This window comes from Cryptomeria japonica, chromosome 7 (assembly GCF_030272615.1).
Source record: "Cryptomeria japonica chromosome 7, Sugi_1.0, whole genome shotgun sequence".
Classification (NCBI taxonomy): Eukaryota; Viridiplantae; Streptophyta; class Pinopsida; order Cupressales; family Cupressaceae; genus Cryptomeria; species Cryptomeria japonica.
This window is the reverse complement of record NC_081411.1, coordinates 177,596,791-177,620,348: the sequence shown is the minus strand read 5'-3', so window position 1 is coordinate 177,620,348 and position 23,558 is coordinate 177,596,791. Positions and strand designations below refer to the sequence as shown.

General features: G+C 37.6%; 1 protein-coding gene across 3 annotated transcripts in view; it reads left to right on the top strand.

The window, feature by feature from the left end:
- Window positions 1-23,558, top strand: part of LOC131048456 (uncharacterized) — a 144,035-nt gene that overhangs the window by 11,886 nt on the left and 108,591 nt on the right. For 2 of the 3 annotated variants that reach the window (XM_057982407.2, XM_057982405.2), the window contains exons 2-3: window positions 7,524-7,698; window positions 14,533-14,619. In XM_057982407.2, coding sequence (XP_057838390.1) covers window positions 7,524-7,698; window positions 14,533-14,619 — 262 coding nt within the window. The remainder of the gene's footprint in view (window positions 1-7,523; window positions 7,699-14,532; window positions 14,620-23,558) is intronic. The other variant, XM_057982406.2, reaches the window with a different exon arrangement.

Sequence of the window (23,558 nt, the reverse complement as noted above, 5' to 3'; positions counted from 1 at the left end):
CTCCCTAAGCTACAAACACTAACAATTCTGTGTTGTAAGGTGTCATAAAAAACACATCAATAGGTATACCTCTTTCAAATCTGCATATACCTCTTTTAGATCTGCATATATCTCTTTCAAATCTGCTTGTTATATCTCTGCTGGTGTATGTGATTTATCTTTATCACTCAACACACTTTCCTCTTCCAAAATCTGCTTCAGTGATATAACATTTATTCCTCACACATCTGCTCCAAATTTCTTCATAATTCTGCTATAATTCTAATTACAAATCTGCTATTACTTCTGCTCATAAATCTGCTAAAGATTTGCTTGTAAGTTTTCTTCAGATTTGCTTATAATTCTGATTTCGATATGCTCCCAAGTCTTCTTTGAACGGGAAAGATATTTTTTTAGTTGCGCATTCTAATCCTCAAACCAATCTTCTTTAATACCATACCAATATAGGCGATTTTTTGGAGGGATATGATCCTTGACGAAGTGAGATGACTCTTCATTTTCAATACACCCTTTCATAGCAAACTTGGGTGCTCAAGCACTAAGGAGTTGGTCCCTTTTAGAAATATTTATTTGCTTTTTTAAATCACAGGATAAGGGCACCAAATATAGGTTGGCCAACATTAATAAAGACATAGTTGGTTAGCATGAGAGTATGGGTCGGCTAGCATGTGTGGTTGGCCCAAAAACAAATAATAAGTTATTGTTAGTTTATGTATAACAAATGGAGCCAGCCAACAAATAATTGTGTCTTAATTTCCCTCATCTTTTATATTTATCTCCTTGGATGATATGTATTATATTTTCATTGCTCCATGATTACCTTCTCTCCTTGTTTCAATGAATGGTCTTCATATATATCTTCTATTCATGTGAGTTGACATCAATGACAATGAATCCAACAATCTTTTATACGCCTTTCACTTCAATCACAATCAATTCCAATAGAAGGTTCCAATGCTTCCCTGCTATGAGCATCACCTAGATGCAATAACTGCTATATGGACCTGTTGTGAGGTATTCACACATCGCCCCATCGCAAATGGGGACCCTCACTTTTTTTGCTGCTTTCTAGGTAGTGTTTGAGTCTTTAGCAATTAGCCTTTGCATTAGAGAGGTATAGGCGCTCAAATGGCTAGGAGTTAGGTGGATACTCTTGCATGAGTGTGAAGTAAGTAAGTTTGCAAAGTCTGGATATCATGAATTCAACCATGAGTGAGGAAGGATCGTTAATTTGAAGGTCACTTCAAGTGCTCCTCTTAAAGGAACTTCACTTCACTTCATGAACACTCCTTGTGTAGCGAATTTCTTGCACTTCTCCCATAGAGCGAAAATTCACTCTAAGATCTCATGTTGAGAAAGTCATCATGTATTGAAATTGAGAAAGTAAGCGAAAGTGAGCAAAGGAGAGTTTAGTCTTGATTTGAAATCCACTTCATAAGTTCAACCTCAGGAGAGACTTCATCTTCAAGGTCAGGGGATGAACTTTGAACTTCATGAGTTGCATATTTGGAGCGAACTTCATGTTTGAGAGATTTGGAGCAAACTTCATGTTTGAGACATTTGGAACGAACTTCATGAGTTAGGGATTTGGAGCGAACTTCATGACTTGACAATTTGGAGCAAGCTTCATGAATTGTGAATTCGGAGCGAACTTCATGAGTTAGGGATTTGGAGCAAACTTCATGACTTGACAATTTGGAGCGAACTTCATGAGTTGACAATTTAAAGTGAACTTCACCTTCATGCCTTCATGGGTGAAATTGGAACTAGAGGAATGAAGGAAATTTGAGAACACTTACTTCATGACTTGCACTTTTGGAGCGAACTTCATGAGTTGCACTTTTGGAGCGAACTTCATGAGTTGCACTTTTGGAGCAGACTTCATGACTTGCACTTTTGGAGCGAACTTCATGTTTGAGAGATCAAGAGCGAACTTCATGACTTGACAATTTGGAGAACTTTATGAGTTGAGATTTTGGAGCGAACATCACGAGTTGACAATTTGGAGCGACTTCATGAGTTGAGATTTTGGAGTGAACTTCATGAGTTGACAATTTGGAGCGAACTTCTTGAGTTAGGGATTTGGAGCAAACTTCATGAGTTGGACATTTGGAGCAAACCTCACCTTCAAGCCTTCATGAACAAAATTGGAAGTAAATGTTAGGGTTTCAAGCAGATCTGAAGCAAATATGAACTAACAATTATATGCAGATTTAAATACAAAAGATAAAGAAATAAAACAAGACATAGATAACACAGAGATTTAACGTGGTTCACTCAGAATGGGTTACGTCCACCATACACAGCCGTCCAATCTTTCTTATTATCTAGCAAAAACAGTACATCAACCTTACAATGCCTTAAGCATCCCAGCCGCTTATAACATGCGTTTTTAGGGCAACAAACAAAGTCGGCCTTTTTAGGGTTTTATTACAATGTCGGTTTTCATCAACAAAAAACGGCAAATTTTTTTTTCTCGGGCACTGTCACCCTCGAACCCCTACTCGGGGCCTAGCCCGGCCCCGGACCTCGGCAAGGATATGTGTTGAGTGTACAGTACTTTACTGATCAGTCGCCACATTTCAACAGTAAAGGAGCAAAGAGTGCTTGATAGCATTTAATCTTGAATGGATTCAATTTGAAATGAACTTCACGAACTCAACAACACAAGCGAACTTCATGAGTTCAAGATTTGGAGCAAACTTCATGAGTTCAACATTTGGAGCAAACTTCATGACTTGCACATTTGGAGCAAACTTCATGACTTGCATATTTGGAGCGAACTTCATGTTTGAGAGATTTGGAGTGAACTTCATGAGTGAAGGAAATGGGGCGAATTTCATACAAAGGTGAACTTCATGAGTTCAAGAATTGGAGTGAACTTCATGAGTTGAGAGAGACAAGCAAACTTAATAAGCAAGGTGATTGAAACAAACTTCATGTGCACACCATTTAGAGCGATCTTCATCTTCAAACATACATGAGCGAATTTCAACTTCATGTTTGGAGGTACATGAGCAAACTTCATGAACTCAATAAGATGAGAAAACTTCATGTAGGGAGATTTAAGAGTGAATTTCAACTTTATAACTCAAGCTATATGAGTGAGTTTTACATTTTGAGGATGAATGAACTTCACAAAATGGTGTATAAGAGCAAACTTTCATGAACTAACCCACATGAGCGAATATCATGATTTGATCTACATTAGCAACTTCATAATCTCAGTAAGGTGAGCGACTTCAAAAGTCAAGGTATATGAGTGACTTCAAGATTAGAGCACGAAGAGCCAACTTCAAAAATCAATGCACATAGGCGACTTCAGGAAATGAGATACATCAACGAAGTTCAAGAATCCATGGATATGAGCAAAGTTCAAGAAAATGGAGGAGAGCAAGTTCAAAAGACAAGGGCAACTTAATGAACATCAAGGGTGGAGTAAACTTCAAGAGCTCCTCTCCAAGAGCGAAAAAACAATTTCAAGTGTCCCTTCATGAGGGCGAATTCTCTTTATATGCTCTTATTAAACCTATATATCAAGTGTATTTAATACTTGCTTGTTTGTCTTGCAGGAGATGAAGAAAGAAATAAGGGGATCACACAAGAAGCATTTGCTTACATAAAGACATGATCTACAACATCAATGACATGAAGGAAGTCACAAGAAAAGGAATTCCGAAGGAGAAAGAAAATGGTGACATCAGAAGTTCATCAATACTTGAAAACTAAGATTTATACCTTGCACTTCCATGATCAAGGCATTCGAGAGGACAGTTTCAAAAGAGTTAATCAAAGTTAGAAGATCATCGTCATCATCACTAAAGATGGATAATGTTGAGTATCAAGAAATATTCCTTCATGATGATCTATCAAGCCTACAAGTGCAAGATAAAGGTGGAATCCTAGTCATCGTCCCAGTCACCACTCGCCAATCAAAGAAGTTCCACATCAACACATCTTGATTCAATGTACCTAACTCACTCGTGATGGCACAAACTCCGAGGCACCTACCCTTGTTATTTATTGGTCATACCAAAATGTAATTATTTCATTGGCCAAAACTGAATTTGTTGTAACAAACCCTAATTAGGGTTTTCATTGTAAAATGTCGGCCATTGATTTCAAATGGATCTGAGCCATTGAATTGTATTGAGAGCACTATAAAAGGCTCAAGCCTCTCATTTGTAAGGGTTAATAGTTAATAGCTAATAGCGAATAGTTAGTAATAGGTGGAGAATAGAATAGAAGATAGAATAGAAGTTAGAATAGAATAGGAGGAGAAGAAATTGTTGTTGAAGACTTGTAAATGAGATGCTCTTTTCATTGAAGTTATGGTGAAATGTATTATTTCAACAAGTCTCATGGTTTCTACTTCTCATTTTGTTTTCATGTTAACTAGATTGAATGGAGGAATTTGTTGAATGCATTTATGTGGAATCTGTTTAATCCATACCACTAGCCTCTTGCTGATTGTAAGTGTGCCTTGCGTGGTCAACTGGAGTGATATGAGCTTAAATTCAAATTGTTATGCGTCCATTGTTTATGCTTTAACTTCAATGGTGAGCAATGTTTGATGATAATGATTTGAACATCTTTGAAACGTCCTTAGAAGATTGCACCAAGCTTGTGTCAAATTGTTCAGTTTGATGGTGAGACCTCGCTCAGTAGGATTCCATCTAATCATTTATCCATCTTCTTACATTCTAGGCCTTAGAATAGACTTTCTTAACTCTTCACCTTTTGCCCTTTTTTCAATAATGAGTCAGTTTAGGACAAAAAACATCGTAAGATTGAAATATCAGATGATCAAGTTCTAGCAATTCAAGCATTCGACAATTCAACGTAAGTCCCCTTGTGATACCAGCAATCATATCAATCAATAGAGCTTATCCACGCGTAGTGATCCTACATTCATGAACCTTGGAGTCTTCTCAAATGATCCTTAAGCTAATCTTCAACATTTGAGAGATTTTATTCAAGAGAGGATAAGATACTTTTGGGTATTTTATTCTGTGTTTGCATGTGCCTAAAAAACAACATCAACAAGACCATTCATATTCATGAGAGTGTTGAGAAAGGTGTCTCAACCTTGTATCTTGATGTTTGTGTTTATTTCTTATTTTTGGCCTCATATGAGAAATAGGGTGCCCCACTTTGTGCTGACATTATTTGCCATGTGTTGGATACTTTGGAAAGTGTGTAAGTTGTAAGAGCATTTAATATTATTATGATGTGTAAGAGTATCTTATGGCATTGTAAGATGGGAGTTACTTATGATGGATTCCATGATATGGAAGAGCATGATTATAGGGGAGTTACATTGGAGTCTTGACCAACACTAGGAAAAGTCATAAGACATCTTTGAATGGGTTTGAGTATGCCAAAATCGGCTGCTACTAGGGTTTTGACCAGATATCTTCCTGCGATGCAAAATTTTCTTCTAGAAAACTTTTTGTGTGCTCAACTGGCTGGTGTACACGGTAGGGGTATGTCTGTCTCAACATCTCTCTAGGAAGCTTCAACAATTTGGGATGGAGATAGGGCTATTGGGCATTGGCCTCCATTTGGTCTCAGTGTTGGGCCACCTCCATTCTTGAGCATGACGGCTAGTAACTATGATAGGCATCCGCCCTTAGGGTTGGATGATAGGTATGTAGGGAAGGGGCATGGAATTGCAAATTGGGATGCCATAAATTTGCCTCATTCATTTTTGCCGGCCAAGGACCTGTTGAAGTTTGATCTGGGTGAGCTATTGCGGGACGTAGATGAAAATGTAGCCTTCTTTTCCAAACATGGGCTGATTGGAAGGTTCAGGGGTTTTTGGCTGAGTTTGGCAAGCTTCATCATTAGATTATAGAAACCTAGCGGTCCATTTTGAAAGGTGATCTCCAAATCTATCCATGTGTGTGAAGGTTTTTGGTAGTTGTTTTTAAAACCCATAGGATTGCCACATTGTGCTCTGTGAGTATCAATGGGACTTTGATGATCACTTGCTTAAGCTAAAATCCTGGCATGCATCCTTTGATCATGCCACTAAATCCTTCTTTGCAACTCCTATTTGGGTAAGGCTCCCAAATTTTCCCTTGTAGTTTTGGATCGAATCTTGTTTTGAAGCTATAGGTAATTCGTTGGGGAAATTCTTGTGGGTTGATGAGGGCTCTACCAATTATTTGCACGCTACCTTTGTATGCATTTTGGTGGATATTGATATTACCAAAGAACTACATGGGGAGATCTCTTTCACCACCAAAAAAGGTTGTTGGAATCAGATCTTAGACTATGAGGGCATCCCGTTTCAATGCTGCAAATGCTTTTGTACTGGACATTTAGCTGCTCAATGTACCAAACAAAAATATAATATCAAGGCTACTTGGTGGAAGGATGTTTTCCCACATCATTATACCGTGGAAAAGATGAAACCTAGCTTGAAAGGAAAGTATGGTGACAATACTCCTAAAAATGTCTTTGAAGATGGGAAACAGTCATCTACTCCAAACATGGCAAGGCACTCACCTAAGACATTGGCTGCCCCCTCTCCAACGGGGTGTGACAGTGGGCAATCTGTTCTGGCTGAAGCTAGGAAGAAGGCCAAGCAAGTCAAGAGCTCTCGAACTTTGCCTATTGAAGAAGAAGAAAATCTTCAATTTTAGCTTATGTTGACCAAGAGAATGTAGCCATAGATGGTAATTGGTCTGTTGTTCAAAGGAGGAAGAAACGGGAGGTAGTTTTTAATATGCAGCTTCATTCTCACAGCAAATTGAGTGCTAAATCTTAATGGGCCTGTGGTGGGCTATGGCAAGATGGTAGCATGACTTATGTGGTTTTGCATTGCTGGAACCTTCTAATGGGTTTTGGAGGCATTTTTGCCAAAATCTAATGTAAATCTTTTAACTTTTTAATATATTAGTTGCAGCCCTCAGCTGCTTTTTACTGATCAAAAAAAAGATTTCAAATTCCAACACGAGATGGAAAATATATTAATATGTATAATAATATACACAATTTATATCCAAGACTCTCTTGCTTTAAGTCTAATATCAATTCATATGAAATAAATACATGTTAAGACTTATTCTAGAGCCCCAAGTCTAGCCACTAAATCAGAAGAATATTAATCCCATTATGATGATAAATGAGTGTTTTGATGGGTATTTATTGTCAAGCAGGATTCCTTTACAGTTTATCAAAATCAATGTTGTGAAATTTGAAAAATAAACAATAGGGTTAATGTTATAGCAAGGGAACATGTAAACCCTTGCAGATGAATTGAGTGTACAAAATGCCATTGATAACTTTCAATTTAGATTACAAAAATGCTATGAGCTTAATATGCATAAGCACATCTATGATGTTAGTTCAACAACAACTGTAATTTCTACAAAATTCAGTTCAATTCTTTGCCACAGAACAGATAATGATTTGGGTTCACTGGATGGTTATACTTAGTGATGCATAACTTGTTTCTTGTCAAAAGTTAAAGAGAATTTTAATTGTTAAATTGCTAATATTTTCTTTTTGCTTAGGAATCCAAGTTTGCATGTGAAGAATGTCACGAGAACCATAAGGACTCTACAATTAGACCATTCACAGAGGTTTTGGAGTCTTGTTTCATGGATTGTAGGGTTTATGATGATATTGGTCATTCCTATACTTAGGCTTATTTATGTAAAACCTGCAGACAACGAGGCCAGTCACCAGGTAAGTACTTTTCTATGGGTTATCTTGATTTCTTTTCTTCTTTCTCTAATGCACAACAATTTAAGAACAAGTTTTGGCACATAACATGTTGATAATCTAAGGTCCTGCTTCTACCTGCAAATACAGATATTCATTAGAGATAGACCTTAGTTAAATTCATATGATAGATTGAAAAGGAAAACTTAAATACACTTTAAGTGGTTTTACAAGCCTCTATGTAGGCCAACTAATCAAACTCTTGGCAAGATGGCAAACATAACTTCAGACATGGACATAGCATACCACACCTTGAAAGAAACTAGTTAGTGATGGAGATACTCATGAATAAATAGAAAATACATTTAAATCCTTTAATAGAAGCTTATAACATGTGAAGGTAGAGAAAACAAAGTAAGATCAGCATAAATTGTTATGCTAGAGGGAACTTGATCAGATTTGATAGGGATTTACAAAAGGCCATGGCCCTTGAGCTTACAAATTGACCATTGAATTGATTACAACTTTGAGATAGCCTTATTAGCATTTACGATTCACTTTCTTGCCTCCTAGGTGTAGAGAAAGCCCATAAAATCAACAATACTGCCCTGTCATAGTCATCACATAGTTGTTGGCATTGTGAAACACATTTGCATGAGAATAAAATCCTTATTGGATCACATTCTGATACCTGAATTAGAAGCAATTAACAATCACCATGTCAACAAGTCAATTATATCAAGAAATCAAGCCTTCAAAAGCATGGTGTACAAATGTGAGGTCATCTCAGAAATTAATGCATCCTTGCACACTAGGCATGTAGCATAATATGCATCAACCGTGCAATCTTGGACACAATATATCCCACCCAAGGATGGTCTTTGTGAAGGAGTAAATGCCTGCAAAGATAAAATGGCAAAACAACTGGCTATAGTCTACAATATGCCACATTTTACATTCCACATGGCCCTATGGTGGTTGAAATATCTCTTCAGTGGCCTGAGGCTTTCATATAGATCAGCAACAAGCTTGACCATGTTGCCAAGGACCATGTAAATGCACATACGGCCTCAAAAGTACATCATTGCTGGCAAGAATAAATGCCATTTTTTAGAGTACACAAGACCAGCCAAGGCATGGCCAGGATGGCAGTAATAGAGCCCAATCATAGCAATAAAAGCAATCAAGAACGTTTGGAATCCATTATGCATGAGTAATATGCTATTGTGTTTTAGTTATTGGCAAAAAATCATAGTCATGGTGATGTTGGATGAAAACATTAGAGATCATTGGACTTCATACATCCACATGGACAATAGAAGCATTTTGAGTTTTGCATTGGAGATGTTGAACAATAGAAAGTAGGAAGAGACATATGACACCATGATGAGCCACCATAGGCATATAAATATGCCACCCACAAGCACGAAACACAATTACTTGCATGATGAAGAGATCTCACTAATGCAATAAAACTTGTGGATAGCAACCATTGGGGCAAATACAACGCTAGGGTGCGTTCAAAACATGCTTAGACATAGATGGACCTAAATAGAACAAGTCTTCACAATTGGCATGTGTGAACAAGCATGTTTACTGCTATATTTGATAAATTAAATACAAAAAGTAATAATACAAATGACAATGCATACCAGATACAAGAGTAATATATATCTTTATTCGCTCATGAAATTATTATAGAGAAGAAGACTAGAGATGGTTGGCCAAGGATTACAATTGATCCAACTATACCATACTACCTATCTTGGTGGTACACAACATATTTAAAGCACCTGATGGTTGCCAAGAGGAACACAACTGTCAACCAACCGACACATTAATTACTTGATAGTGGCAACAAACTTAATTTGGACAATTAATACATTGATGGATAACCAATATTATCAAACATAACCATATGCATTTTATGCTGATGACATTATCACCCCCAAAAGAAATAGTCATCTTCTAGATGACAAGTAAACATCAAGTAATATTTGGGAAGACTAATAACAAGAATGTACACAATGACTTGCACTGTGTAGACTCAAGGTTGTAGTGTACTTGAAAAATCAAATGGGGTCTGGGGTTAACACCCTCGATGGGGTCAAGGGGTAGTGCCCCTTATGAGGTTGAGGGGCAACGCCCCTCACGGGGTCCCAGGGCAGCACCTAGGGCGGAGTCAAGGGGTGGAGCCCTTGCTGCTAAGACCAAATTAAGACCTTCCAAACAACACAAAACTCCATGGCACACATGATTTTCGTGGCATTTTAAGACACCAAAAGTAGAGTTGATAAAGTCGAAAAACAGAGATTTCAAAATTATAATCAAATCGAATTCGCCACTTCAAAATTAATCGCTGTACTCTGTTGCAGGATGCTAGTTGTACCCTATTCTCATTGTACAAGAATTGTATGAAGGGGACTGTTATCACTTGAACCTGCACCCCTGTTTGCTAAGCTATCAACTCAGCAGGCTTGTGACACATGGGAACCCTCCTAGGCCTGTGGGTTGCCTAAAAATTGGAGTGAACCTCCAGAGTAAGCTGGTTCTTTTCAGATTCTGCACCTAAACTAACAATTTCTTCAGGGAAAAGAGCAAGGAGGAGAACATGTAAAACTAAAATTTAAATCTAAGGTGATTGCACCAGATGATATTTTTGAAATCTAACTAAGCAAAAGACACACAGTACAACAGTGATAATAAACCTCTTTTACACTAACCAACAACCCATGATCTTTGCATCAATGCTTCATAAGAAGGCTGGATAATCACAGTCCTAAGAGGAAAAATCCTTTTCACAACCTAAGACTATTAATCACTAAAACACAGCTTATGACCTGCAAGTAGTATATATGTTTCTGCATAAGGCATCAAAAGAAAATGTAAATTTTAAGGGGGGCAAAAGCCAACCACCAAAGAACTGACTAACCCTGAAGATGCAGTAACAGAGAAAGATGAGAAGTAGAGAGGTAAACCAAGCTATTATCCTTGCCAAACAGGTATCACCAAGCTTTATAACTCCTGAAAATGTGTTACAAAGACATCCCTTCCTGCAGAGAGAACTAAAAAATTACAGTCTGCTCCAAGATGAATGAATCAGAACCTTTTCCAAAATGAAGGCTTGCAGGATATATGCTTTTTTCCAAAGTTATCAAGAAGACTCCACCTCCTCATTTTAGATCGAGCAAACTCAAAAAACCTACTTTTTGGGCCTCAAAAATATCTGAAAAGGGATAAACCTGAGCCAAAAGGTCAAGTCATCCATTCTGCAACCATAAAACCTCATAAATGCATCATAAATGACCCTGAAATGTCTCTGACAGGCCTGCAAGCCCTCATAAATGCAAAAATATCCCTCCCTGATCTCCAAACAAAATATCTGATAAAGTGATTTTTTAAAAATTTATTATTATCTGGTTAGACATTTGTTTGATTTTATTTTCATTTATATTTAAAGGTTTTAATAATATAAAAATAATAGAATTATTTTATCTAAAGTGATAAATAAAATAAATCACCTTAATAAGACAATTTTATTATTTTTATTTATTAAATAATAAAATGTAATAAAAATATATTTAATAAAAGTGTTTGATTTACACTTTAATAAATAAATTTTTTTATTATATTTTATTATTTTTTAAATATAAAATAAAATAAAGTAAAACCTATGCTTGATCAGATAATGATAAATAATAATAAAAAGAAAAATTTAAAAAACATTTGCTTACATTTGTTGGAGGGCGTATTTCCTAAGTGTTTTTTAAAATTACTTGCTAAGTAATTTGCAAATGAGGACATTAAGTGATATAAGATCACTTAGGAAGCAAAAAGGTTTACAAAATTTTAAAGTGATTTAAAATCACCTAGAAGCATATGGCGAGTTTTACCATGGCTTCCATACATCTTGCGTGGCATAGAAGAGAGGGGAATAGAATGCGAAGGAAATAGAGATGATTTTTTTGAAGATATTTTAGGGGAAACATAACCCTAAAAGCTCATTTTGCCTCTTCACTTTTGATGTTCGACACTTCTGGAAACTTCGCTCTGGATCTGGGCGCGCTAGGGTTCGAACTGGGCATGGAAAGGAGAAGAAAACTCAATCTCTTCCTGTTCTGGGCGCCGAAATGAGTGCTGGGCCTCTGTTTTTTGTTTACGGCCTGCTCTTCTCTCTGTGTTTTTGCTAGTTTCGGGCCCATTTTGGGGAGCCGCCATGGAAATCTCTTGCGTTTCTGAGCATTTTCTGGGCGTTCGAACTTGGTTTCCTTGCTGGGCGCAATCTTTTCTCCTTGCATCCTTCATTCTTCACAGGTTCGCTATCCTTTACTGATTCTCTTCTTTTCGGAGGGCCACATATTTTTATTTATTTTTCCCCAAGAACTTATACCACTGAAACAGAAAGATTTTAATGAGTATGGGTTTTATATTTCCTTGTTACAAAACAATCACATAGTTGTGAAAGTGTAGCTCCATGCTTTTCAATTTCTTCCCACAGGTTTTCTTGTATGGTGTGACATGTTCTAATAGGCTAATTCTGGCTCCCTCATGCAATATTGCTGTTTGTTTCTGAGCATAAGAGAATTTCCTGAAAACATGAAATAACATATCGGACATCATCCTCTAAGATCTGGTGATGTGTGACAATTCTGAATCTGGTTTTATTCTCTGGAAAAATAATAACACCTTTGTCCTTCACAGCTTCACAAAGCTCTTCTACATCAAGAGCCGAATCTGCAGTAACATCCACAAAGACAATATTTGTTTCAACGGCGTCCAGTTTCACATGCAGCCCTTTAATTTTATTTAAATTTTCAGCTAAAATTCGACAATTTCTATGGTCATTTGGAAGCCGACCAACCAACTCATCAAGTGCAACAAGACTTGCTGCGCATAATACTCCAACCTGTCTCATCCCCCCACCTAAAGTCTTCCTCAGCTGGTTATTTCATTAGAAATCAGTCCAGAATCTGGATCAGATGGAAATAGGTTGTACTTTTTACATTTTTACCAGCACTGGTGATATCCTCAAGACAAGTCACATTAGACAACTCTATTACAGTCTCATCTGTAATTTTACCACAAATTTCATACCTTGATGCTTGAGAAGATTTACTCGCTCTATATCTCTTTGTTTGTGACTTATCCGATGATATCAGCTTTCCTGTTTTGCAACCTGTACCAGGAAATTCTGAAACTGCTTTTTTTAATTTTTTGAGTTTGTTGTACTCGTGAAGTACAGTTGCTCTTCATTTGGTCCAAATGCTCATTCTCTGCAGGTGATTGCTCTGTTCCATTCTTGTCAATTCTTTGATGAACAGTGTCCCCTGCACTGTCAAAATGGCTATTTGTCTGGTCTTGGCCACCGCTTTCTTTTGTAGCTGAGCACAACAATTGTGTTAATTTGGCTTCAACAAGACAACTCCCACTCTGGATCTGCTTCTTGGATTCTCTCAATTCCTTCATACTTCTTATTACATCATATTTCACAGTATTCTTATTTCTCTTAACAGAATATTTGTCTTCTTCAGATACTAAGACTTTGAGAGACTTCTTCCTCAACAATTTACTGCCAGAATCTATCAAATGATTTTCTTTATCAAAACTTTCATAGGTTTCTATACAAGAGAGCATTTGTTCTGGAGTCATAACTTTCTTTTCTACACATAGTATGAATACCCGAGGATAAAATATTAGAATTCTCAGGTAATTCCACAGAGGGAATAAGATCTTTTGGCTTGCCGGTTATGCTTAAATTGTCACATTTAAGTCGCTTTGATGATTGAATAGCTTGGGAGCCATATCTTCCCCTCTTTCCGCCTCTTACCAAGGATTCTCTAGAAATTATTTTTGGATGTGCTTTCTTCTACTTTGGAAATCTCAAAGCTCCATCCATATTCTTTATGACATGATTTCCCTTCACTAGATCCTCATATGATTTTTCTTCATATTCTCTAATCTCAGATTCACTAATATCACCGTCACTTTCACTGGACAAATCCATTGCAACACTAACCCAGTTCAGAATAAAGCAGAATGATGCTAATTTCTAGGTCCTATTAGGTGCTCCACAAGTCTTTTGATGAATTTCATTGCTGTGTGCATCTTTGAATGACTGTTTGGACTGAAAATGGTGAAAAACAACATTAAAAACCCTCCCTTTGTCATCTGCCACTTAATGCTGTGCATTAAAAAATAGATATTTTATGAAAACTGTAGCTGCCATTTTAACATTATCCTCTTAAAATCTGAATATTATTTCCAAGGACGCAGCTGTCTTGAATTTGTCGAAATGTCTGATCAATCACGCCTTTTCCAGTTTACCATAAAAAAAATCTTTTAGGCTTGATGCATAAAATGTCCTCTTGTTGATCATTTGTAGATATTTGCACATCTTGTTCACGTTCTAAAGAAAAAGAAGTATCATCATGCTTATTGGTTGATAATGTGATTGCATACTTGCGTTTTTGTTACTCTTTTTCCTTTTATCACCAGCTCTGATATGATTTGATTGTATGAGACCCTGCCATCGTTTCACATGAGCTGGGCTCAACCCTTGTGGGAGCCGCATTCATCTCCACTCATCTTTGTGAATCTCATGACCAGCAAGCTGTCCTTTTTTCTTTTTTCCTGCACATGAAGAAAACCTGTTAGCAAAAAAAAATGCATATGTATGGTGATTTTCCTTTGATCTGATATTTGCCTTTCGAGATTCCTTTGTGATGCGAGTTATATGCATCTGATGCACGTAGGGATCATATATATATATGCGTGCATTAGTACATATGTTAGAAATGCAGCCAGCTATTGCTTAGAACAAAATGTTCTAACGCATTGCTTGTTTCAACTCTTTTGCAGATATCAGAAGGAAAGCATCAACGGACCAGGGTGGAGCAGCAAGACAAAGGCGACATCGAGCCTACCTCGACTGTTCCAGTCATTCAGGCAATGACTGGTTCCATTCTCGACATGCCTTTCCTCATTTTTTCCTTTGTACTTGTGCATACATATATGTATATTTCCTTTCTGCACTGGATGCACGTAGCTAGTCTCACGGCTCTTTGTGTGGGACGCATGTTTGAATATGAATAAAATACTTCTCCTTTTGAATGAGATGCTTCTCTCTTTTGTTGTTACAGACTAGAAGTACTTAAAAATATCATTTTTAAATCATTCCTTAGTACAGTTGGAAACACAAAAAATAGAGAATTAGTATACACTAGCCTTCTTTTGTTCATGCTAGCATTTCTCAACCTATTTTTCAGCCAGGAGCGAAAAATAGGTAACAAGGACTAATAGCCGTACGATGGTAGAATACTCAAACTGTTGAGGCCATACTAGAAGAACCCATTCAGGAAGCCATACACTATGTAGTCATAGTGAGTTGCAAAGCTGTACGGATACCAACTGTACCAAGAGTTGATTTTCCAGTCGTACGGGACAATGTGAAGTATGTACCAAGTGCAGCCATATGGAATAGATGTGCCACGTCCGTATAGGAGAGCGAGAGGAGCATATGGAGATGGTCCCTACAAAGTTAGTACAAAAGAGTGAGGTGGCTGCTAGGCTCATACAAAAATGAGTGCTTACCATTTGTGTAGGGTGAGAACACCATACCAATTTGTAGAGCTGTTGTCATACATGTGTATTATGCCGTGCATAATAGATGCCAAGGGGATGCTGCATGTGAAGATGCTAAGGTGCCAAGATGCCAGATTGCTGTACAAGATCAGGAGCAACTTGCCTTATGTGGAAATGACCACCTTGCCATATGTGGAAACAATACCAATGAAGCCATATGAAAATTAATGGACATGGCCGTATGGTTGTAGATTGATACCATTGCTGTACGAAGTGGCTAAAGATGGGTTGTACAGGAAGAACATAAGATTGTCATATGGCGGGAAACTGTCGTATAGTGTGGAATGAAACAAGCTGCTATTGTGTGTAATGTCCCCGATTTTAGCCTGGAATTGTTTGAGGGGAAATAAGGAGGAAATTTATATAATTTAATATTATGTAAGTCGTCTCATTATATTTATTTAAAATCACACGTGAGATGACTTCATATTTTATTAAATTAATAAATTGACTTAAGTATAAAATAAAATAATTAAAAGTCACTTAAAAATAATAAAGTGTACCTACCCTCCTCTAGAAGGAATCTTATGATGGGTTATGAAAAGAATAACCCATCATAAGATTTTCCACCAGGGGAGTTTTTGTGTTGAATGATGAAGTTTTAAGTGGAATTTTCATTCTAGACTAGGATCGATTTTCCCCTAGACCCAAATTTTGTGCACGTTGATGAATTTTGATAGGGATTTATCCCTATTGGGATCGATTTTCCCTTAAGGGAATATTTTGACGTTTTTTAATGATTTTTAATGGGATTTTTATCCCAACTTAAATCGATTTTCCCCAAATGGCCATTTTAATTTAAATTTTGAAATATTTTAATAAAATGAGCCTCATTTAATTGTTTTTTTAATGAAAAGCAATGATTATTTAAAAAAAATAAAAAAAACAATTAATGATTTGCAATAAGCATTTAATCTTTTAAACCTTCTTGAAGCAAATCGATTTTTTGCCAGGCAAGTATAAGAACAAGTTTTTTTATCCCACATTCTTTTTGTGGTGAAAGTTGATGGTGAAAGCAAGTTGAAAAGGAGAGATCCTAGCATTGTTTTATTATTGTATTTGCCAAGTGTTTGCATGCAAGGGCGATTTTTGGCTAAGTGTCCAAGTGACACATTGGGCTGGAGATTAATTTTATTGCCATTCTTTCCTCCATTTCCAGCCTAGCGATTTTTTTTTGGTGGCCGCCATTGAAGTCTACTTGCCACGATTTTCAGATTTTCGATTTTTGGTGAAGGTGGCTATTTTTTGGAGAGAGGGTGATTTTGTGTTTAAGAGGTTATCACCTCCAATTTTAGCGATTTTCCTCCTTGGGGTGATGCCGCCATGGTCGGAGCTTGCTGATTGATGTTTTCAGACCTGAGTTTTGCCTCTATTGCTGAGATCTTACACCTTCATGCTGGCTGGAAAATCCATTTTCAGACCTACATTGCGTTTTCAGTTCATTTGTGCCGTAGGTGATTTTGCCTAGAGGCTGATTGGGGTCACTTTCAGTCCATTTTCAGAGTTATTCAGAACTGTTGCAGGTCTGCAAATTCCATTATTGGCTGTTGTCCTCAAAAATTTTCATTTCCAGCCACCTGTCACCTTTGGCGATTTTGCTGGGAGCCTATTCCTTTGTCATTTGTTGATCATTTCCAGGGATTTTAATCACTTTCCAAAGTGCTGGTAAGTCTGAAGCAATCCATTTTCAGACTTGTCCTCAGAAAATTAAACTTTTACTAGCCATACCTACATTCCTGGATATGATTGCTTTCATCATTAAGATTGATTTTCATCAATTTTGTGCATATTTGGAGTAATTGCAACAGTGTTTTAAAGATTAATTTGTGAAGTTGTAGGTTGTCTTTAGATTTGCTACCAGCCATTGTTGACTTCGGAAGGTGTCCTCCGACATAGTTTTACACAACCTTTCGCACCTTTCCTTAGTCATTGTTGATCTGGTATACTCCTTTGCACTTCAATTTGAACATAATTTCTAAGTATAAGGTGTTTCCAAACTTTGGTCTGAAAACTATTGATTTTAATGAACTTAACGAGGGTTTCATGCCCTAACCTTGTCACATTTTGTATTCAATTGTTGAAATCTATTGAGAATGTGGATTATTTTCCTGATTTCCATACCAAAATTAGTCTAAATCATTAAGAAGTCAGGAATTTTGTCAAGAATATTATATTTTCCTAAGTTCTAACTTCAAGCTTTGTACAGGTGCGATGTCGAAGTCCAGACTCAAGGAAAGGAGAGAACAACAAAAGATCCTTGAGACTCGATTCTATCTAGAATCCAAGATGTCATCCAGATGGAAGGAGATTACAGATACGAACATGCATTTCCTGAACATGAACCAAATGCGACAGCGGATGTTCGGAATTGGAAGCTAGATTCCTTCCCTAGCCTATGTGAACATAATGAAGAGTGGCATTTACCAAGCCGCTGGATTTCTGCAATCCATACAGTGTAGTGAGCTTATTCTAGGGTGTGCACGATGTTATGATCCTCGCTCCCGAATGATCAAGACTCCTAAGGGTGCCGTCATTGCCCCCCTTGCTGAGGATGCGATTGCTGAGGTGTTTGGAATTCCACGTGGAGTAGACATGAAGGATATAACCAAAGATGAATATGAAGACCGATATACGATGAAGATGGATGCGTGCAAGACCGTGGTGAACAAGGAGTGGATGATTGAGCCTAGAACTCATCATTCCAAGGCTCCCAAGACACTTATGTGCACAGACTTTAAAGAGGAATATAGTGATTTAGTATTCCTGCTTAACCGAGTGATGGGGATGCCGCAGGGTGCAATATACGATGGATGGATGTTCTATTTCATCTAGGATTGTCTAAAAGGAACATTGATAAATTGGTCTAGAATCATAAGTGACAATATGGACTTTCAGTTGAGGAATGTGGAGCGGTCCAAGTCATTCGCCATGACTTCCTACTTGGTGTACTTGCTTGCATGGTTTGTTACATACAAAGGATTGATATGCAGAGGTGAAGTCAGGAATGGACAAGGACAATTCAGGAGTTATGAATGCTATCCACAACTGAACATGTATAGAATTGAAGATTATAAGTGAATGATGTATTCACAATGTATATCACGCAGATGTTGCAAGGTGGAGTCCAAGGAGGCAACGAAGCTGATAGAGAAATATGGATCGTGGTATATTCAGTTTCCCACTTTCACATACCTTAGGATTCATGGGTTCCAATCCGAACCCTACAGGCTTCCTAGGTATCCTTTTGACTTAATGATTTTGTTGGAAGTGGTGAGACAACTTCTGGAGTTTGATTCTATTCAAAAAAAGAAGCATAGGACAAGCTTGACATTCCCTATTTTAGTTGGGAAAACATTGGAGGTTTGCCAGTCTGCCCTAGCAGCCAACATTGTGAGCGAGGAGCTTGCATTCTATCGATTTGCAGCATATAAGAGAAGAGAAAGGTTTGATCCAGATAAGAAAATTGGAAGGATCAGGGGAGAAAATTTCATCCACAAGGTAGACATAGAAGATTATTGGGCCAACTTGATGGATGAGCAGACAGTAAAGAGATGAATGTGGTCCAGAATGTCAGTGGATTTCATGAGGAAGTGTGGACTTTTCCTCATTCTTGATCAAGTGTTAGATAACAGGGATCATACGCACCCACAGTATGAAAATGAAATGAAGAAGGCAATCTTATTGCCTAATTGGTCAGAGTCAGAGGAAATAGATTTGAATGTATTGATGAGAGAGGTCTTGAGTTTCTTCCGAGCATGGGTGGATATTCAGATGAATAAGTTAGTTGATATGGGTGTCACCTTCACTTATGAAAAGATGAAATAGGAGGAATCTGCTTCCGAAGATGATCAGAGGACTATTAGTGATGTTAGGATTCGTGCGGATGAGGAGAGTCAAGATCCCAAGAGAAGGAAGAACACACCAAGAGAAGTCAAGGCTAGAGGGAAGAAGATTGAGGAGGTCAAGAAGAAGAAACAAAAGACTACCATTTCTTCACCTATCATTCCTTCTCCACCTCTCAGTTTCTCATCAATTAAGGAAGTTGAAATGGCAGAACAAAACAAGGAGACTAAGCAATGTTCCAACACAGTGATACTACCAAAGAATATTCAGGATTTACATGCCACAGTGACATCTGCTCCACCTAATGAGGATGATGATCAGTCGGGATCCCCTATTGTCCTTATGGAGGTTAGTATGGGAAAAGATGTATATGATTTGACCAGGAATAGTCCTGATGATGATGATGATGATGATGATGTTATCTTGACATTGAGAGGGCTTGATCAAGAGATGTGTCTCGATGATGGTATGGAGATGGTCGTTATTCCTGATTGGTTGATGAAGAGTATGGAGAAAAGTAAGAAAATGACAGAGGTACAGCCTATTGATGACATTGATGACTACTTAGCTAGAAGCAATAAGGAGAAAGAGCCTAAGAGAGCTGAGATTTTGTTGCACATAGCTAGAGATGAGACATGAATGCGGATTGTGCAGGTGGCTGTTCCTTTTGCAGGTGTGATGGCAGACTTTGCTACTCCCATGGATTTCTAGATTACTTCAGTTGCCCTTGGCCGTACTACAAGAGAGCAGGAATTTCAGGAGGTTGGTGATAACCTTAGGGCAATCAACGTGAGATTGGATAGAGAGATTTAAGAGAAGGAGAAGTATAAAGAAGAGAATATCAGACTTAGAGAATACATTACAGGGATAAGGCTTGAGAATCCCACCCTTATTTCCCCTATTGCAGTTGATCATGGACTACATTCACACTATGAGGTAGCGAGAGATACACTCTTGGAGGGGAGAAGTGGATTGAAAGTACAAGGAAACAAGCGGATGATTTCCTTACTCAGTTTGTCTAGGCATTTGACAGGACAACAGGGATCATGTTCAGAATCTAGTATTTGGAGGGAGTTTATGAAGAATTCAGGCCTATTCAGGAGAAGACTATTCCACGCCTCAGAGATTTGAAGAAGATATCCTAGTCCACACTAATCAGGGAGAATGTTGTGCACAGTGGAGATAGATATGATTTCCATGGCTGGTACTGTTCATTGGTGATAGGGAGATACTCAAAAATTGGCCCAAATTGTGTGTTTGTAATCAATTTTAGTTTGCAAGTTTCCTCAAGGGTAATTGTTGAAGGTTTTGTCACTTGTTTAGGTACTGTTCCTTTGATGTTTTCCTGCTCTATGCTTCATACCAACCCTGAGATTTTCCTACCATGTGAGTTCTTGTTTTCATTCAAAGTTGCTCTCAAGTCTCACAAAGGAGAGACTTTGCTACTTTTAACTCCAATCACCCAAAACACTCACCAATTGCAGGAGGTCTAGGACATCAACTAACATTCTTTTACGCTCAATTCAACTTGGTTTGGTGATCTATTCAATTATCTTCTTATCCAATTTGAAGAAAAGCTCAAAATAGGGCTACAAGGAAAGAGCCCCAATTAACCCTCCGAGACTACCAAAATGCTTATAACTCCACAAATTTCCAAAACACTTCACAAAACCCTTGCATTTATGGATACCCTTTATGGAGATCTTTCAAATTTTTGCTATGAGGAGGTTTGATAGGACCGTACAATTGCTGTCCTATAAATGTGCCTAAAAACAAGGGTTTCAAGTCTTCTAACACCTTATCACCGTTGCAAACTCTTCTTCAGACCACCGAATCTTTTGAGAAGGTCCGTAACAACATTAGGAAGCCTTCCAACTTCCTGCCCTGCAAGCATAAAGTCAAACACTTGATGTGCAACCAAGTTTCAAGAGGAAAAGTGCTCAAAAACCATTGTATTTCAACACTTCGGCTACTCAAAATGCATTTCCAACTGACTATTCACTGAAACATCCTTCCATCTGGTCTAAAATCTCTTTCCAAACTTCAATCCACCTTAGGAAACCAAAATGAGGTCCACTTGGTGGGGGTTTGCAAAGAAAATTTGTTTTACACCATGAAGGTTCACTAGCCGGGCTATAGGAGCTCGCCTAGTAAGCAACAAAAACCATTCTCTTTGTCTTTGCCAACAAACAAAACCTTGTATGTACAAGAAGGCTATGTACATCAACTTGACTTTCAGAGGCCATGGAGAAAGAGCCAAAGAAAATTAAGTTGCTTCCATTATTGAAGCCAAATCTTTACTCAACCGAGAACAGGGCTAAACAAAATAATTTTGCTACAATGCCAAAACTCCACACCAACACATGAACCCAAATGAAAAAGCTTCAACACAACATGACACAATTTCCCAAATGAAAACAGTACGAACAAATGCTCAGGAAGTACGGACTGCTATAGCATATGGAGCAAAAACAATGCAAGAAAAAGGACAAAAATTATTAGTTTTTGTATTGAGTTGTTCTTTTTTTCGAATGCCAACCTGATACAAAGTTGTGTGAGGCTTTAAATAGTCACTCACCACCCAAATCATGCCCAGGTACAGACCAATAACCACCTTTTTCCTTATTTTTACAAATTTTCCAAATATTGTCAAAATGTTGCTTGACAACATTGACAATTTTTGGTACAATGAGCATTTTTGACTTGTGAGCCAAATAGACTTAACTCCACCATGTGAAATGGTTTACTAGAACCACACAAACATATTTCAATGCCTAACAAGGCTTTATAAGGCATTTTGACCATTTTCCCATATTTTGCCCATTCTAGGCTTACAAGGCATAAAAGGTCAAAAATAGACCAAAACTCCACAAACAACAAAACTAAGACACAAAGGACACTTAAAAACACTAAACACACCCTTTGGACATACAACAAGTCCATTATTCAATTGAGACCAACATAGGCCATTCCAAACCAAAATTTGATGAAGTGCTCCATGAGCTTCACTAGGTGCTCCTGCACCAATTGGCCATGACCAAATCAACTTATGAGAGTGCCCAATTGAGTTGTACAGAGATGGAAGGATCAATTCATGATATTCAGTTGAAGATCCTTGCCTCAATTGAGGAATTATTGGGTGTTGATGTCAGTGGGGCTAGTGTTTTACACTTAGCAAAATTAAGAGACAAGGTGAAATGCATTTTTGTCAGTTAGACTGTTTGAAGAAGAGTCAGATAGATGAGTTGGTCTCTTTGTTGATTCATGTTCATAGTTCGCGGAAGGTCATGCTAGATTGGGAGAACAGTTTGGATGCTTGCTCGGATGCATTGGATGTGATTGATTTACAACAGGATACCTTAATCAGCATTTCCATGGAGGAATTAGATTCTGTATTGGCTAGATTCTTGGAGTATGCTAGGAGAGAGAGAGATGTAGGATGAAATCTTCTAGAAGATTCCCTATTTGATGACTAGGTATCTTTCTATTGGGCCATATGTTGGTGGCACCATTTTTGATGTAAACCCTAATTAGGGCAATTCTAGGGTTTTGTTGGCATGATCTTGGCCCTTGATTTAGTTTTAATCTTGGCCATCCATTTTGTATGAGACTCTATATATACCTCATTGTCTCTCATTTGTAAGGGAGAGTTTTTGTAGAATTGCTGGTATATGCTGCAACTATTTGAATATAAATCATTGTTCGACTTGATGGTGATTTTGTCTTTCAAATGTTGTTTTGCATTCATGGTTCTCAATTCCTCCAAGTTAGATTAGAATTTGTTTTCATGTTTATTAGATTGAATGGAAGATTTGTTGAGTATATTTGTGTGGAATCCTTAATCCATACCACTAGCCTCTTGCCGTTGGTAAGTGCGCTGTGCGTGGTCAACTGGAAAATTAAGCAAACTTAACTTCAATTATTATACATCCCTTGATATACATCAACTTGGATGGTGTCAATGCTTGATGGTAATAGTTTGAAAATCAATATGTATACTTTGGATGATTGCACTAAGCTCGTGTCAAAACTTGTTTGTGAGACCTTGCCTAGTTCGATTCCACTAAATTTGTTCATCATTTCCTACATTCCTAGGCTTAGAATAGATTTCCTGAACCCTATTCTTTTTGCCCCCTTTTTTAGTAAGTTTAGTAAGAATTAAGTCCAGAACTACATTGCCATATCTTAAGTTGTTAGCACACCTATTCCATATTCACGATCAATGAACTTAATTCGAACATTTGTGTAAGTCCCCAAGTGAACACAACAATTCACATTGACCATTGAGTTACCCACTCGTCAAGACCTAACATGTAGAAACCGTGGAATCATTTTAGTTGATCTTAGCCTTAGCATTTGAGGCGATTTTGTTCAAGAGAGGGTAAATTACCTTGGTATTT